The sequence below is a fragment of the Arvicola amphibius genome, chromosome 3 (assembly GCF_903992535.2).
Source record: "Arvicola amphibius chromosome 3, mArvAmp1.2, whole genome shotgun sequence".
NCBI classification, from domain to species: domain Eukaryota; kingdom Metazoa; phylum Chordata; class Mammalia; order Rodentia; family Cricetidae; genus Arvicola; species Arvicola amphibius.
Genome location: NC_052049.1, coordinates 174,291,089 through 174,307,190, shown reverse-complemented (window position 1 = coordinate 174,307,190; position 16,102 = coordinate 174,291,089). Strand labels below are relative to the sequence as shown.

General features: G+C 52.5%; 1 protein-coding gene and 1 pseudogene across 4 annotated transcripts; both read right to left on the bottom strand.

Moving 5' to 3' along the window:
* Positions 1-471: 471 nt before the first annotated feature.
* Positions 472-14,109, bottom strand: Mst1r (macrophage stimulating 1 receptor). Of its 4 annotated transcripts, XM_038323361.1 has the most exons (20): positions 12,874-14,109; positions 8,701-8,889; positions 8,491-8,619; positions 8,143-8,313; positions 7,693-7,850; positions 7,207-7,372; positions 6,976-7,112; positions 6,238-6,399; positions 6,051-6,144; positions 5,697-5,909; positions 5,465-5,611; positions 5,218-5,383; positions 4,974-5,066; positions 4,685-4,891; positions 4,241-4,321; positions 3,962-4,143; positions 3,773-3,882; positions 3,231-3,396; positions 2,754-2,890; positions 472-731 (listed from the first exon to the last, which is right to left on the bottom strand). In XM_038323361.1, the coding sequence occupies exons 1-20, from the start codon at positions 14,107-14,109 to the stop codon at positions 473-475; spliced, it is 4,203 nt and encodes a 1,400-aa protein (XP_038179289.1). In that variant the 3' UTR covers position 472. The 4 variants fall into 4 exon arrangements, with proteins under 4 accessions (XP_038179289.1, XP_038179290.1, XP_038179291.1 ...); XM_038323362.1 differs by lacking the exon at positions 4,974-5,066 and having other exon boundaries at positions 4,685-4,909; positions 5,215-5,383; XM_038323363.1 differs by lacking the exon at positions 5,465-5,611.
* Positions 14,110-15,527: 1,418 nt separating this feature from the next.
* Positions 15,528-15,601, bottom strand: LOC119810888 (annotated as a pseudogene).
* Between the last annotated feature and the right edge of the window lie 501 nt (positions 15,602-16,102).

Below are 16,102 nucleotides of genomic sequence, written 5' to 3'. Positions count from 1 at the left end.
CCTGCCCAAAATCTCTTATCTGAACTCAGCTTCTAGTAGACTATCCCCTCCGGAAAGAGCTTTGGCAAAGATAAGAGCTCCTGGGAGCCTTCCCTCACCTCTTTAAAGCAATGATACGTCCCCTCAGCGCGCTTCCTTTCTTTCACAGCATAGACCATAATTTGTGCTTGAATATTCATTTATTTGTTTTAGTAGTTTACACTGTGGTATATGTATGATCACTGCTGAGTCCTCTCTGCTCAGCAGACAGGGTATAAAACAAGCATTCCATAAATACATGCTACAAAAGGATTGCCCTCACCAGCTCGTGCTGGAGTGAGGGGCTTAAATAGGCTGTTTCCCACCTCCAGTAGCTTCAGAAAGCTAAAGGGTGGAGGTTCAATGCCCTTTAGTTTGTCATAGCCCAGAGGCAGGTTGAGGTTAGCTCAAGGCCACTTAGCAGATTCAGTCCGCGACCTTCTGAGGGCTTAGGTCAAGTGGGCAGAGGCGGCTCTGAGAGAGGCCGGGGCCTTGCTGTGCCTCTGTGCTGCTGTGCTGAGGACTGTGGCTGCTCTGGAAGCACACTCACGTCATCCATGATGCTGTGACCTAAGTTCACGTAAGTTGGGGACAGCTGTATGTAGTGGTCCCCAAGCAGAGAGCTCACTACCTGCTTCACTTCCATCACGAGGGCTCTGAAGGTGGGCCGTGCTGCTGGGTCAGCCTCCCAGCATTGCAGCATCACCTGGTACCTGGAAAAAGAGGGATGTCAGGTATAGGTGTACTCCTACTGGGGGGTTCTGGGCAGCTCGATTCCCATGGAAAGAAACAGAGATGAAGATCCGTGACAGGGCCTAAAGCCCCATCAGAACAGTGCTGGCTCTTCTCATCGCTGAGATGCCTGGTGGAAGTCCAGATACCTCAGCAGAAAAGGGTTGCCGGCGACTATGCCCTGGGGCCTTATCTGTGTGATCTTGGGTGTGTTCTCTAACTTTTCTGTGCCCAGACGGCCTCTTCTGACCACAGCATTAGGGGCACAGGGTAAAAAGACACTTGTGAAATCCTCAGTACATGGCTAAGAGGCTCATGAAATAGGATCATCACACCTTTTCCAGATCAGATATAAAGTGAGGATTAAACCCTGCAGAGAGAGTTGGGCATGGTAGCACACATCTGTAATTCCAGCAATGCTGGGAGGTGGAGGGAGAAAGATCAGGCTTTCAAGATCAGCTTTAGCTACACAAGGGGTATGAGGCCAGCCTGGGCTACATAGTGAGTTCTAGGATAGCCCAAGATACAGTCTTTTGAGAGCCTATCTCAAAAACAAACCAACAAATAAATACATACCAGCCGCAGTAAAAGATGCCTTTAACCCCAGAATTTAAAAGGTTGAAGCAGAATTAGCCGGCATTCAAGGCTAGCCTCAAAAAACAAAACAAAACAAAACAAAAAACTGCAGCAAAAAAGTCCAGGAGAGTTAAATGGGGACTGAAAGAGAAGCATATGGAACAGCTCCGGTGACACCAGGGTCCTGAGGTTGAGGTTCTGTAGATTGGCTCGCTGGATCCTAGAACCTGCCTTATCACCGTAAGGACGTCACCCTGCCTTAAATTATAGTCTCAGTGTTTCGGACTGCCCGAGGGGAATGTTGTTATGATACCCACTTGACAGATGAGCAAAACTGAGCCCAGCAAGGAAAAGGGACTCCCCCTATTCGTGCCCTCTGCAGTGTGCCACTTAGATCTCCCTTTTCAGTGACTTAAAGTGTTACCTGTTGACGGCTCTTAGCTTAAGCTTTCTCTAGGCAGAAGGGAAACACATTTTCTGATCTCACATCTGCTTACCTGTGACAGTGACTGACTAATGCCTGGGACAGAGACCTGGCCCGCTAGTCTCAATTTCAGAAAACTCTGAAGGGCCAGCCCGCTCAGACAAGTCTGCACCATGCACTCCGTCCCTCTCATGACTGCATCCCAGCCACCTCCTCCCTCTGACAAGCCCTGTTTCCGCTGTCTCTCCCAAACCTACCACTGAAGCCCCCCACATAGAAATCTCCACCTTCATCTGTTCAGGGAACCTGTCTGAGATCCAGGCAGGCAGTAAGGTTAATTTCTCTTACTGCAAACCATGTGCATAAAAAAAATCAGATAACCGAAAAGTCAAGGCCAAGATGGGGTGAGCCCTGAGAACTACCCAGAGCCTTTCTGGAACACAGCCTGGGACAGGAGTCATCAACGGCTCTACCTGTGACCTGGTTCTGCCTGTTCTAAGCGTGCAGACCTGAGCACAGCCGAGGTATGCCTGCTGATTAGGGAGCCAAACCTACCCCACAGGCACTGATGACACAGCTGCCGCCATCCCTTGGGAATGAAAAAAATCTGAACTACATGCAGTGCAAACGCCCTGCTGGAGAGATGTGGAGGGACTGGTGTGGGAGCTAACTAAACCTTGCTTTGAGGCTGAATGAGTGGAGGAGATGGAAAACAGCCCCTCTCTCTCCCTTTGCAGCAGTGGGGTTTGGAAAGAGATCCGGGAAACCAAACCACTGGCCTCAGCCCAGACTCTGAGTTGGAATGCTGTTACCATGGCAACTGTGAGGGCCTCTCAGAGTCCTTCCTTGCATGGGGGTGGGACCAGTACACAGATAAGTAAACTAAGTCCCAGAGAGGCTCCCTTTCCTGGTCAACCAAAGGGTCAGACAAAAAGCCAGGCAGGGCTTGGTCTCTTGCCCCCTCTGCACCTCTGGAACCCAGCCCTGCCTTTTACATACTCACAGTGAATTGGGACAATACTCAGGCTGGGGCAGGCGACGGCCCTGAGCCAGGAAGTAAGTGAGGTCGAAAGGGTCGATATGGGGGTACGGTGGAGCACCCCGTGTGAGCAGTTCCCACAGCAACACACCAAATGACCACTGTTGGAGAAAGGTGAGAAGATTCACTCAACTATCACCCCAAATTTGGGGGGCAGGTGGGCCCCCCCAGGTCCTCTACCTCTCAGGATTCTTTACTGGAAATGAAGGACCCCACCTCTGCACAGACCTCATTCCTTAATACTGTATAAATATCGTCCCTCTGTCTCCCACAACGTGACTTGAGCCCTGGACTGTTCATAAGGAACGGATGAAAGCACAGACTTCCTCTGCCTTGGCAGATACCAGATTCTAGTTCACATTTGTCTAAGACAAAGGAGCTACAGGGCAAAATACTCTAAGGCATGGAGGTCAAGTGGACCTGGAGCAGAAGGTACCTTACCACGTCAGACTTGGTGGTGAATCTGTAGGTCTGAAGGCTCTCAAGGGCCATCCACTTGACAGGCAGGCGAGCATGGCGGTGCTGTCGGACACTATAGTATTCCTTGTCTAGGATGTCACGGGCCAAACCAAAGTCAGCCACCTTGACTGTGAATGACTCGTCCAGCCTGAGAAGAGGGCATCACACACAGAACTGACGTTCAGCTGGGGCTGTAGCTCAGTGGCAGACACCTGCCTAGCACTGGCTCCTGCCAGGTCTGGAGGCAGAGGCAGGCGGATCTCTGTGAGTTCAAGGCCAGCCTGGTCTACAAGACCTAGTTCCAGGACAGGCTCCAAAGCTACAGAAAAACCCTGTCTCAAAAAACAAAACAAAAGAAAAGAAAAAAATCACTGTCTAACCCTACACCAAATAGACAGAAAAATGCCTAGCCCTGCAGAGTGCAGAGCAAAGGGTGGACTGGGTCCTCTCCTAAGGTGGCCTTGAGCAGCTTCATAGCCTCATAACTGTCCCTTTGCTTCACCCCAGCTACTTGAGCCACTCACATGCAGTTCCTAGCAGCCAGGTCCCTGTGCACAAACTTCTGCTCTGCCAGGTACTCCATGCCGCAAGCTACCTGCAGGCCAAAGCTGATGAGATCCTTCACCGTGGGGTTCTGTGGCACAGGGAGACCCGTGAGTACAGGCAGAGGCGGATGCGGCTGACACCTCCCACCCCGATGGAAGGGCACTGACCCTCTGAGGGGAGCGGATGAAATGAAGCAGGTCTCCGTGGCGCATATAGGGCAGCAGCACCTGGGGGAGCCCATCTGGGGGTAGCACAATACCGATGAGAGCCAGAACGTTTGGGTGGTGGAGGCCACGCATAAGCAGCCCCTCCCTCAGGAAAGCTTCTACCTCCTGCACCTCCGTGATGCCTGTAGAGTAGCGCAGGTCAGGCCAAGGGCGAGATGGAGACGGTGGGGGTTCAGCCTCAGACCACCCTTCTGCCCACCCAGCCTATGCCTCACTTACGACTCAGTGACTTAATGGCACAGTGGATTTGGTTCTGTGCCTCATCTGTATACTCTCCATGGTAGACAACACCAAAGTGGCCTGGAAAGAGGGAGATGGTAAAGAGGGACCTCAGTGCCTGGACTCACTGCATGTCCCCTTATAACTAGCAGCCTCGGAGCCCCAAACTGACCAGGAGGACATTAAAACAAGCAGCAGCCACGCAATGGTGGAACGATTTACCGTCCTCCCACACCCACTTATCCATACCAGAAGCCACTGAAGGTTAAAAAGATTAAATTCTTCAAAGATGACCACGGGGAGGCTCACAAGTTAAGTAGTAGCCTCAAGGTCATACAAGGTAGTGAGTAGGCCAGGGAAGTCTACTTCAACTGTCCCTTGAGCATACATCAATCTCAAGACTCCTCCTCTGCCCTGCTCCACCTCCCAATCCATCCCCCACACCTTTGCCAATGACTTGGTCACTGTGGATGACCACGTGTTCATGGGGAATCAGTACATCCTTGACCTCGGCCAGGAGCGTCCTGTCCAGATCCTTGAGCCGGATCGAATCTGTTCGCAGTAGTGGGATTCTTGTCTCATCCCTGTTATCCGAAGATTCCTCCCAGCTCCGAGGTCTGGAAGCTATATCATCAATGTCAGAGGGTGTTGCTGGGGAGAGGGAGTGAGAGATAGTGGGGAGGGGCAGGCCCTGGCTTCCAGCGCCTCTCACCATCTCACCAAGGCTACTTACCTCTGTATTCAGAGCCAGAGTAGAATGTAGACAGGGAGATGGCTCTGGGAGACTGATCCAGAGATGGCAGGTCATCCAAGTTGGGAGCAAAGACTGTGGAAAGACAGCCCCTGGTGGTGAGCCTTTCCAAGTTCCTGGAGACGAAGTCCCACTGAGGAAATGTGGGATACCCCCAAGTTCTGGGGATGGCAGACACTACTGTTTGTAGGTACGGGCTGAGTCTAGATGGGTGTAAGGAGCTCACCTAGCTGCTTTTTCCGTCTCCGGGAGTTGAAGAGCAGGGCAATGACCAGTGCAGCCACGAGCATGATCAAAGCCAGCAGAACAACTATGAGTGTACTCTGTGAGGCCCTGCCTGGGCCTGACCGAACAACCTGGCCCAGCTTGCTACACTCACCATCTACGCAGACCTGAAAGCAGATGGCAGTTTAAGCCCAGACTGCAGACCCTTCAGCTTGTGCTTTCCTGAAAAGACCAGCTGTGTCACCTACCTGCAATGGGACACCATCCTTGCCAAGCTGCAGGGAAGGGGGCAGGGGGCAGACCACCATATTCCCCCGGAACTCGTGTTGGCAGATCTCACCACCCACAGTCATGTTCACACTCACGCAGTCTGCCACAGCGCCAAGCCCAATATACTGCAGAGACAGTCATGAGAATCAGCCAGAGGCTGGACTCTTGTCTCTTAACCACCACTGTCCCTACCCTACCCCTTGTACCCACCTCGAACTTAACTGAATGCTCTTCAGGCTTCAGTGGGGCTAGGCCAGCTCTGGGTGGACTGGGTGGGGGCAGGAAGCGAAAACCAGGCAGTGTGAAGCCAGCTCCTCCATCCCCCCAGGCGCTCAGATTCCCTGTTGCCCACCCCTGATGGTTTCGGACCACATATTCGGGCAGGCGGCACTGACGCTGCTGTTCCAGAAACTGCCCTGTGCACTGCTGAGATCCACATGAAAGCAGTTAGGCAAAGGGCCCACACCTGACTGCTCCAGTCTCCTTAGCCCAGTGTGAGGTGATGCTGGACATCAGGGGACTGGCCCAGCCTCCCCTGCCCCGGCCACCACCTGCTCTACTCACGCTGTTCTGCACTGTACTTTGTCCATCGTGGAATAATAGCACTAAGTGCCATACAGAAGTCAGATGCTGGCCATGGATCATGACATGAGAGCCACTGCGGGGAAGGGAGGATGCTGGGGTTAGAGGACTCAGGGAACTGACTCTCTCATTTCTTGGAGGCCAAAGTAGCCAAGGAGGTGGCACTTACCTGTAGCCACAGTTGGGGCTGATGTCCAACACAATGGGGTCCTCCTTGTAGTGAAATGTCCAGGAGCCAGGCACCTCAGCACCTCCGATCTGCAGATGAACGGGGACCCTGGCTGTGCCAGCTCCAGGAGGTGTGACACATAAGATCTGCTCCTCACTGACCCTGCAGGATGGAGGGGTTGGGCACAGGGGCACCTTCTTATGATGAGAGGCTTACCCCTCCAGGGATTAGTAACCCCTCCTACAGCCTCGGTTGTCTTCCCCACCCACCTACACTCCATGAGTCTGGAGAGAGGATGCTCCCAGTAAGACCTCCAAGAAGGCAGGGACGGAACAAGTTCCTGTACCCTTGGCTGGAGACAGTGGCCTCTGTGGTGGGCTCTCTTGTCTCTGGGTTGGAGGGGACAGCAGATCCTTCTTGGAACTGATCCCTACATTGACCATGTGACTGAGCCCTCTTCTCCACACTGGCAGTATCTAGGTACCCACCTGGTGCAGCTCCCTGGGTGGGAACAGAAGAAAGGGTCTCACAAGGAAGGGACTGCTTAGTTGTCCCCATCAGAGTCAGGGAAGGCAGGGACTGCATTGTACCTGAGACTTGAGGTAACCATAGGCAGCAGCCAGGAGGAACCTTATAGGTTCCTTCAGATATCAGGCCAACTCAGGATGCAGATACAAGTTGGAGCCTCACAGGGGCAGGGACCTGCGGCCTCCTGTGATTTTACCTGATAACACTTACTGTTCCAGCTGGCACTGAGTTCCATTGACCAGTACAGCTCGGCTGGTGCCTATAGACAGGTTCTGGCCTTTGAGCGTGAGATAAGTACCCCCAGCCCGTGGGCCAAAGTCAGGTTTTATTGATGTCAGCAGTGGTTCCTAAAAGGATATGGAAATGGAACATTTCATTCCAAGTCCATTCCTCTTGTGCCTCCCACTGGCGCAGGGCAAAGACAGAGCAGTGTAGCCTCACCATGAAAGAGAAGCCTTCCCGAACAGAGCTGCCGTCCACCCGGAAGTGCTTGCCTGCTGGCGTGTTAGTGATGAGAAGGCTGACATTTGTAGTCCCTGCTGCCTGGGTGGCCAGAGGCTCCAGCTCACACTCAAGTTCTTCCACAAACGCCTTGGGGTACTCTGGCCTGGGACATCAGAAGGCTATCATGAGGTCAGGAATCCCAGAGGGCTGGCTTCACGCCTGCCACAAGTCATGGGGTTTATCTGCCGAAGCAAGGCAGCTACACCCATGGCTTTCTCTGACAGCAAACAGAATTGAGGGGAACAGGGACTAACCTTGTCTAGTCCATAACTAAACAGACATGCAGGTTCAAAAATGGACAGATATCTTAGACACAAGAAGTCAATCTAGCTTGTCCCTACCCTTCACAGAACAGGGTCTCACAGATGAGGGACTGCTTGGTCACTCTCATCAGGGATAGGGAAGGCGGGGACCAGGTTATACCTATAGCTTGAAGAGTGTTTCGGCAGCAGCCGGCAGGGACTTTGGCCCACGGTGATCTGGTGTGTTCCCTCGGGTACCTCATTAGGACTCAGGTAGAAGTTGGAGCCACATAAGGTGAGCCTTGTACTGCCCCTTAGGGGTCCACTGTGAGGATAGAACTGAAGTGGAGAGAACAACCCAAGTTTTTGTGCGGGGTGGGATTCTCTCAGCGCTTCCCCCAGAGTTCCCTTGCCTATCTCACACTCCCTCTCCAGTCATTCCGGGTCACACATTAGTCTTCATTCAGACTTCTTCCTGCCTCCCGAGTCTCCTGTGCCATCCCCTCACAGGAATGCCCTCCTATGGGCATTTCAGAGTGCGGAAGATTGTGATCAGGACTTTTTGACACCTCTCCACCGCCCTGCTTGTGCCTCTGTTACCTGAGCCCGGGGGGAGGGGGGCAGGCTGTACCTCAGTGATCTCAGGTGGACAGTGATCCTGTTGCCAGGAGGCAGGACACTCCTTCTGCCGGCCACACCTGTCCCCACACCAGCCACATCCCATGAAACGCCGTGCTTTCAGGCAACGCCAACAGGTGAGGAAATGACGGCAGCCAGGGCCCTGGATAGGTACCTTGAAGACCTTGGGGCGACAAATAGGTGGTTCAGCAATCACTAAGGGTGGGAACTGGGCCCCATCAACCCTGCTGGTCCCTTCTAGATTAGAGAGGTCAGGTCCGCATATCAATGCCTGTCTGGGTATGACAGAGAGGCTATGATATCACCACCTGAACCCCAAGTCCCAACCCCGCATACTCACCTGGTCCCCAGAGGCAAAGAGTAGGTCATTCCCAAGGCGACTGACGTCCCGCTGAATAGGCTGCCCGCTGCTGCCCAGGGAGAAGTTGGACACGTACAGCAAGTAGCTGAAGGATCTGGCTATCTCCACCTGTCATAGGTCTGCTATGAGAAGGCTAGCAAGGTGGAGACAGGGATGCAAGGACAGACAATGGTGGGGTGAAGGACCTACCTGTAGGATACGTCCATTTGCAGTGCCCATGTGGGCCACTGTAACATTGCCAAGGCGTGTCACATGCAGCGCGGTGACCTTCACTGATCCTAACATTCCGTTGAATAGGTCCACGCGTGAGAAGCCTTCGCTGACCAGCAGAGGGAAGTAGTGGCAGCGGAAGCTGGGGCTGGAAGCCTCTACACCAGGCTGGGAAAATCCAGGCAAGAGAGAGTCAGGTCTCAGGACCGTGCACTGACTCTTTGGGGCTTTTGTCAGTGATTACAGCAGCTCTAAACTGCTATCTCTCACCTCGCCTGACTAGAGGAGGCCCAGAGCCTACCCCTCACCTACTACCACCATGCTCATAGGTGCTTGGGATAGCAAGGGCAGGGAAGAAGGGAGGCCCAGTCTAGAAGGCCAGATGCCCTGCTGAAGGGACTCTGACCAGCTTGAGAGTAGTGAGGACAGCTCTGGCCGGCCTTCCCCCTTTCTCCCATTTCCTCCGCCTTGTTAAAAACCATTAGATTACATTCCTGAAGCTAGTCACCAAAGTCTATTTCCTTATTTGGCCAGCCACTTCCTCCTTCTGACGCTGACTACCAAGGTTCAGCAACCAGAAGCCCCATTTGGCTATGCTAATTAACATGCCCAATTAAAATTAAGCATCTCATCCTAACACAGGGTCTTCCCCTTTACCTTTCTAAACTGCCATTTGCCTCTGCCACGCCTGTCTCCTCTATCCAACACAGTCCTTTGTTCCTCCAGGACAAACACCTCTGCCCCCTTTCCCTTGTCCCTCCTCCCCCATCCCCTCTACTACCAAATCCTAGTCCATTCTAACACAGACTTCCCCCTTTTCTCTTCTTAAAAATCACCCCTGCAAGGTCATTTGCTGTTGTTTCTCTGCCAGAGTCAGAAAGCAGGCACTTTAACTTTTCTTCCCTGCTTAATAAAGGATCTCTCTGAGAAAACAGTTGTTTAGGTGTGGTTTGTGCCGGATCCAGGGTCTGGGAGGCAGCCCCCACTGTGTGGAAGTTCTCTTCACCTACTCCCTGCCTTACCCTGCTATGTCCAGTCTGATGATGAATTATGCAGTCTGTAGACCTGCCGGTCCTGCCATCCATTTATTTATCCAAGGCCTCACAGCCCCTCGGGATCTAATCAGAAGCCCTCACCCTTAACCAGAGGACTCTCACGCCCCCTGCTGGCCCTTCTCTGCCTGTGTGAGCGCTTCTTAGCAAATGTCCCTTCTGGGCTTCAGGAGACTGAATTCTGAGGTTAAGTGGCTTCCCAAGACTGGTATATGGCTCCTTTCCCTGAGACTCTATAGATCTTTCAGTTACCTAAACCTCCCTCAGGTACAAAAATAAAAAACCAAGGCCCTATGACATGAATGTCAGATTAAGGCTAAGAAGTTGGGAGACTGTGAGTTGAACCTGCTAGGTTTGCTCCTCTCAAAGTGAGTTCCAGGACAGCCAGGACTGTCACACAGAGAAACCCTGTCTTGAAAAAAGAAAAACAAAAGAGAGAAGAAGTTGGAAGACATAAACCTCTCCCTTGCTCTTAGTCAGGAGGTGTAAACTCTTAGGACTGGGTTGTGAATAGATGGTCCTGGAAAGTAGGAAGCCAGTGTAAGCATTTAAGACTTGGGGTTGGAGCAGAGGAACAGGAAGGGCCAGAAGAGAGCCCCAGGTGTTCAGAACCTCCTTCAGTTCACACAGTCAACCTATCCCTGGACCTCAGCGATAAGCAGGAGGGGGGAGGGGGAGGGACAAGAGCAAGCAGTGTTGAGTCTAGACACCCCACCCAATCTGGGTCTCTATCCTGTTTGGGTGGGGACTGAGACTTTGTCAGCACTTAAGAAGAAAAAGGAGGGGCCTGACCCTAGCCAGAAACTTGCCAGGTGTTTTCATTATGACTCAGGGACAGGCGGGGCTCAGGCACTAAGAGGCCCTAACTCAGGTAAGAACACGGTCCTGTTTGATCGCCTCTAGGCCACAGGGGTCTTAGATTTGGGTCCTAGGATTAACGAAGGTCTCTAGCCCTGAAAACTTGCCTTAAGTGTCCTATTCCCCATAGCTGTTCCACACCCTGCCTGAATCCTTGTAGGCAGGCAGGCAGGAGTCTTTAGGTCAACCAGTACACAGTGTACACAGTGGCTGCCACTCCAGTGGTGATGTACTTAAGTCATCAAACACTGATTTACATATCTTCAGAGATCTGGCACACCTCCAGACAGGGAGCCTGTAGGTAGGGCCCAAGATTAGCTCTCCTGGTGCCTGGCACCTCTAGCTAAATTGGGAGAGGTTTTGATTTCCCATCTAGATTTGGACAAAAGGTTCTTACTCCCATGGTTTCTCAACCTAAATATACTCATCTGAGGAAGAAGAGCTAAAGACCCCCACTTAAAGGCTAGGGATGTTGCTCAGCAGCAGAACGCTTGCCTAAGATGTCCAAGGCCCTAGAGATGTTCAATCTCTAGTACTGGAGAAGAAAAAAAGAAAGAAATTTGTACCAGGCCTGGTGCACACTTGTAATACCAGCATTTGAGAGATGAAGGCAGGAAAATCTTGAATTCAAGGTCAACCTGAGCTGCACGATTGATTCAAGGTCAGTTTTGGCTGTACACTAAATTCTCTCTCAAAAAAACAAAAACAAGCAAAAGACTGAAGATACAACCCATGGTAGAGGATTAGCACACTTGAGGCCCTGGATTTAGTACTTCAAGTTCTAAAAGAAAAATGAATTCCCCCTCCAACACTGGGTATAAATTCTATACCTCCAGGGCATTAACAGAAGCTGGAAATCAATCAGACAAGAGTATCATAGTCACTGACAGACCTGGTGTGGCATAGGCCCATAACCCTAGCTACTCCAGTGGATGAAGCAGGAGGATTACAAGTTCAAGAATTGATTGTGTTTAGAGAGCGAGTTCAAGGCCAGCCTGGGCAACTTTCGTGAGACTTTGTTTCAAAATTAAAAGTACAAAAGGAGAGGAGGGTGCTGGAGACCCAGCTCAGTGGTAGAGCATTTGACTAGCAGTTCCTAGTGTGTCTAAAGGGGTGGGGGGAAACAAACAATGTCACAGCAAAGTCAGGACACTGTGTGACCAGAGGAGTGTGACTGTGGCACCCAACGCTCCATTCAACCCTTCATCTTGTCCTAATCTCTCAGTAGTCTTAGGTGAGACTATTTGAATGGTTTCAAGGAGTTAGTTTTCATTTTGTCCTCAAGCAAGCATTTTTGTTTTTATTTGATTTTATTTTTGGCCCTCAAACTCTGACTAGGCCCCAAGTTAAGGCCTTAGGTCCTTGAGGTAGCATTTTAAAAACATCCTGCTTCCTGTTTGTTTCTTCTCTCCTTCCTCCCTGATGTGATAGGTGGACTGAGAGACCCTCCTGCCTGGGGCAGGGCCTTGGTTACAGAGACAGAAAGTCCAGGCTGGACCCATTCCAACCAGCCCTTCCTAAGCCTTTACTCATCCTCAATTGCTTAGAGTTTGCTTGCACAAGACCGGGATGAGGTTTCCAGGAACCTTCTAGAGCTGAGCTGCAACTGCCTTTCCACTATGTCCCAAATTTTCCTGTAATGATCCTGTGGAGAATGGGCTAGTAAGTCACAGAACACGCAGGCTCCCTAAGAAGCTCCCAGACTGCCAAGGTTCCTTGGAACCTGTTGGGGTTCTCTGGCAACCCTGCCCTGCCATCTTTGGAAGGCAGAGCAACACAGTGCCTTCATAGGAAAGTGAAACTATATTGGCAAGCAGCGGCGAATCTTTGACTATGAGCAGCTGCCCATGGAGATTTTGCCTTTGTGTATACTTTTCTCTGGGTGCCTGAGGGTGTGGGTGGTGGGCAGGTTGGAGGGGATGCCTATCATTTGACCTGGAAGTTGGAAGTTGTGCTGGCAGAGGCACTATGATGTAAGCCCCTCCTCACATAACCAGGGAAAGTACCTTAAAAATTCAGATAGCAGGAAGGGTGACAGAGCCTCATGCTGGGATGCACTTCCAGTATGGCCTCTGTATGTCTGCTTTCTCCCACTATCTCCAGTGCTTAGGAACTGAGAAGGAGCGAATGCTTCACTCTGCCTGCCTTCTCCCACCCAGGCCCTTTCAGTGATAGCAAGGAAATGGCCTGTCTTCAACCCCACCGAGTACTCACAGGTCAGGGGCCCGCTCTTTCTGCTCACCGGATTAGGACAAAGACTGGGTGGCTGGAAGAATTCGAGGCCTCTCGAGGGGCGAGGAGAAAGTGAAGAGTCACAACAGCGTTCTACGCCCCGTTCAATCAGGGCATCCAGCTGGTGAATGGGGAAGGCGCATACAACAGAACTGGGACCCGTGCCAGAGCTACCATCCCTGACAGCCACAAAGACCCCAAATAGCACTTCCTGGCCCTCTGAGGTGCTCAGGTCCACAGCTAGATTGGCATCCACGGGAGCAGTGTGAGCTGCCCGAAGCACTGGGTAGGACTGTATGCTCTTTGGAGCTCCCCGACGCCGGCGTTTAGGTGCAAACTGACAATCCAAGACCAGCTCCCGGTAGTCACCCATCTCTGGCTCTACAGCATTGAGTCGGGCAAGACGAGTCTGCAGGGCACTGGGAGGGCTTGTGACACCGGAAGGTTGCACGGTCAGAAAGTAGACAAAGTCTCCTGAGCGGAAGCTGTAAACATATTCAATGAGGTAGGAGGCCAGATATTTGGGTAACACAGATAGCGAAGGAAAGCCCGGTTGAAATCCAGAAGCATCTGCCTTGAGGCGACGGATGGACACTGAATGCGGGCTAAAGCTGGCAGCCAACTCTGGGTCCAGTGAAGATGCCACATAGAAGTAGGAAGCATGGCCCTGCTCAACCACAGTCACACGAGTGCCCCGGGGGCTAGCCACACAGTCCGGGCAGGACTCAGGCCGGTTATTGTTTGCTGAGAAGAGGCAGGCTGGTGCTGCTAAGTGCAGGGATTTCTCCCGAGGCTCAAGCTCGTGGAGGAAGCACCGGCCCTGGAGGGTTGAGCCACAGCTGACCAGGGCTGGCAAACCCGGGTCTATCACCAGCACCAGTGTGTCTGTGTCGTTTGGTGGTCCGTGGGGGCCTGGACCACAGCTCGCACATGTCTGGCAGCCAGGATCTCCAATAGGGCCGGTGGTCAGGCTCTCTATATACTTCAGGTCAGGCCCAAGCACGTGCAGACGATTACGTGTGGCCACAAACAGCGCACTCCCATCTTCGCTGTCCTCGTAGACTGCCATGGCCTGTACCTGGCCACCGGCGTGGAAGCTGGGAACCACATATTTTACATCAAAGTCCCGGGAGGCTGAGAAGGGTATTCGTGGGCACTGCCAGTCCAGGTTGGTGGACACCGCCGGCAACCACAAAAGAAACATTAGCAGTAAAGCGGATTGTAGCAGCGGCAGAAGCAGCCCCATTGAAACTAAACTGGAACCTCTCGTGAACCTCAGAAGTCCCAGGACTTGACCGGACCAGACTCAGGTCCGACCTGAGACCAGCATTATTCAGTAGCGGTACTGAAAGTTCCTGGGCAGCTGACCCCCTGCGCTGGTTCCTGGCAAACCCAACCTTCCCCCCTGCCCTGTGGTCTGAGCATCTGGCTGTGGACCCACGGACAGGGCAATGGCACGACCACCTCACCTGCGGCTCCAGTTGCTTCTTGTAGCTGCTGCTGCCACAGATACTTAGATCAAAGTCGAAAGACTCTGGGCCCCGTGGGTGCGGCCGGGCTGGGGGCGGGGCTACGGGCGGAGCCCTGTTGAAGGCGCTGCTCTCTCTTTCCAGCTCGGTCTGACTCTTTCCAGCCCTGAGAAGCCTGTCTCCTGTATCCTCTCTTGGATGTGTATTTCTCAGTGTATGTGTGTGTGTGTGTGTATGAATGGAGTGGGCTGGGAGGGAGTGTTCCTGAACCATCCTATTCCCCCACAACCCACAACCCACCAGGTTAAGGTGAGAACGGTACAGGGCAATATGGCTCTTCTCTCCGCATGGCCCTCATTCACAGGTGCACCCTCAGGCACCAGTTCTCACCACGCAGGAAAACACAGGACAGAGTGATGGGAGGGGATTCAGAAAGGAATACCACAGGACGCACCTTCTGTGGGCAGGTCCCATGATTCCCTGTTGTGCCCTCTCCTGTCTGCCCAGAGCCATAAGAGTTAATGGAGTCTGGCCCTGCTGGCTGGATAATAGCCAGAGGTAACTTATGCGAAGATCTAGCGCTGCTGTAGCTCTGATCCTGTCACTGTGGCCTCAATGTGTGGAAGTGTAGAGCCGGAGGGAAGGGTGAGAGTAGTAAATGGTTCTCTTCCAGTCCCTGACTGCCAGACACCTGTGCTCTGAGCCTTGTTTTGTGGACTCCGTCTCTGAAACAGAAATGTAGTTCTGGTTGGTCCTTCTTCCAGGAGGCATGAGTGAGTGAAGCCCTTTCTGCTTTGCCATCTCCCTCACCTGAACCTCAGCAGCCATCCCTTGACAAGCAGTCTTTCTCAATGCCGGGGGGGGGGGGGGGGGTGTGATGGGGCAGGGAGAGGCATTCTTAGCCTGACGGTGAGCCTAGGCTCCAGAGGGCTCTTCACAGGGTGGCTATGGGCAGTTGTGAGTCTCAGGGTAGCAGAGGATAAGGGGGCTGGGGAGAGAGGAGCTTAGCAGGATTCAGCGTGGCCTGGGGCTCTTTATGTCCACTCCCCACCCAGTACAATCCCCTGCCGGCATTTGCTTCCTAACCTGGCCTTAGCGAATGTTTCCTCTCCTCTTCATCCTTTCAGAGTTGGGATGGCATTACCCTAGGATGCCTTTCTAGATATACTTTTAAAAACAGTATTTAAAGTCATCAAAAAATATGGAATGCTTCACAAATTTGCTCGTCCTCCTGGCTCAGGGGCCATGCTAATCTTCTCTGTAGGGTTAGGAGGCCTTTCACACCCAGCCTGTGTCAGATGCAGATCATAGGTCACCAGGAGCCTGGGCTAAACACAATTAGTTCATTCTCTTCCTCCGTCGCCAGGGTAGTACTTCCCCCTCCTTCCAGGATGAGGTTCGTGAGTACCTGTTAGCTGACAGGAAATGGTAGATGGAGCAGCCACACCCAGTGGAGAGAGAATACTATGCCCAAGGCAACATAAAAGCTGCTCCTTTACCTAAGTGGAACTGACCCAGAAATGAACACGCAACACAAACCATGGCACCCTTCCAGTGTTTCGTAGTCAGCATGTCTAAAGATAGAGAAAAACTGAAACACCCTCCACACAGCACCCAGACAGGGGCTCTGTAAATGTGGTCCTGCCTCCGGGGATTGTGAGACATTTCTGGGTACTGGGGGGAGGCTTCACAAGCTTGTTTAGATGGCCTTACCTAAGCCATTTGGAGGTGGGAGCGGCCATTAATTGGTTCTCTGCTGCCACCAAGTGG

What these genes read in the sequence shown, in the direction of transcription:
- Mst1r (XM_038323361.1), bottom strand. Translation starts at nt 14,109, where the DNA reads ATGGGGCTGCTTCTGCCGCTGCTACAATCCGCTTTACTGCTAATGTTT. An exon ending in TCACCACCAAGTCTGACGTG is followed by an intron (nt 2,891 to 3,230) that starts GTAAGGTACCTT and finishes TTTCTCCAACAG; the next exon opens with TGGTCATTTGGTGTGTTGCT. An exon ending in GAGTATTGTCCCAATTCACT is followed by an intron (nt 732 to 2,753) that starts GTGAGTATGTAA and finishes CTCTTTTTCCAG; the next exon opens with GTACCAGGTGATGCTGCAAT.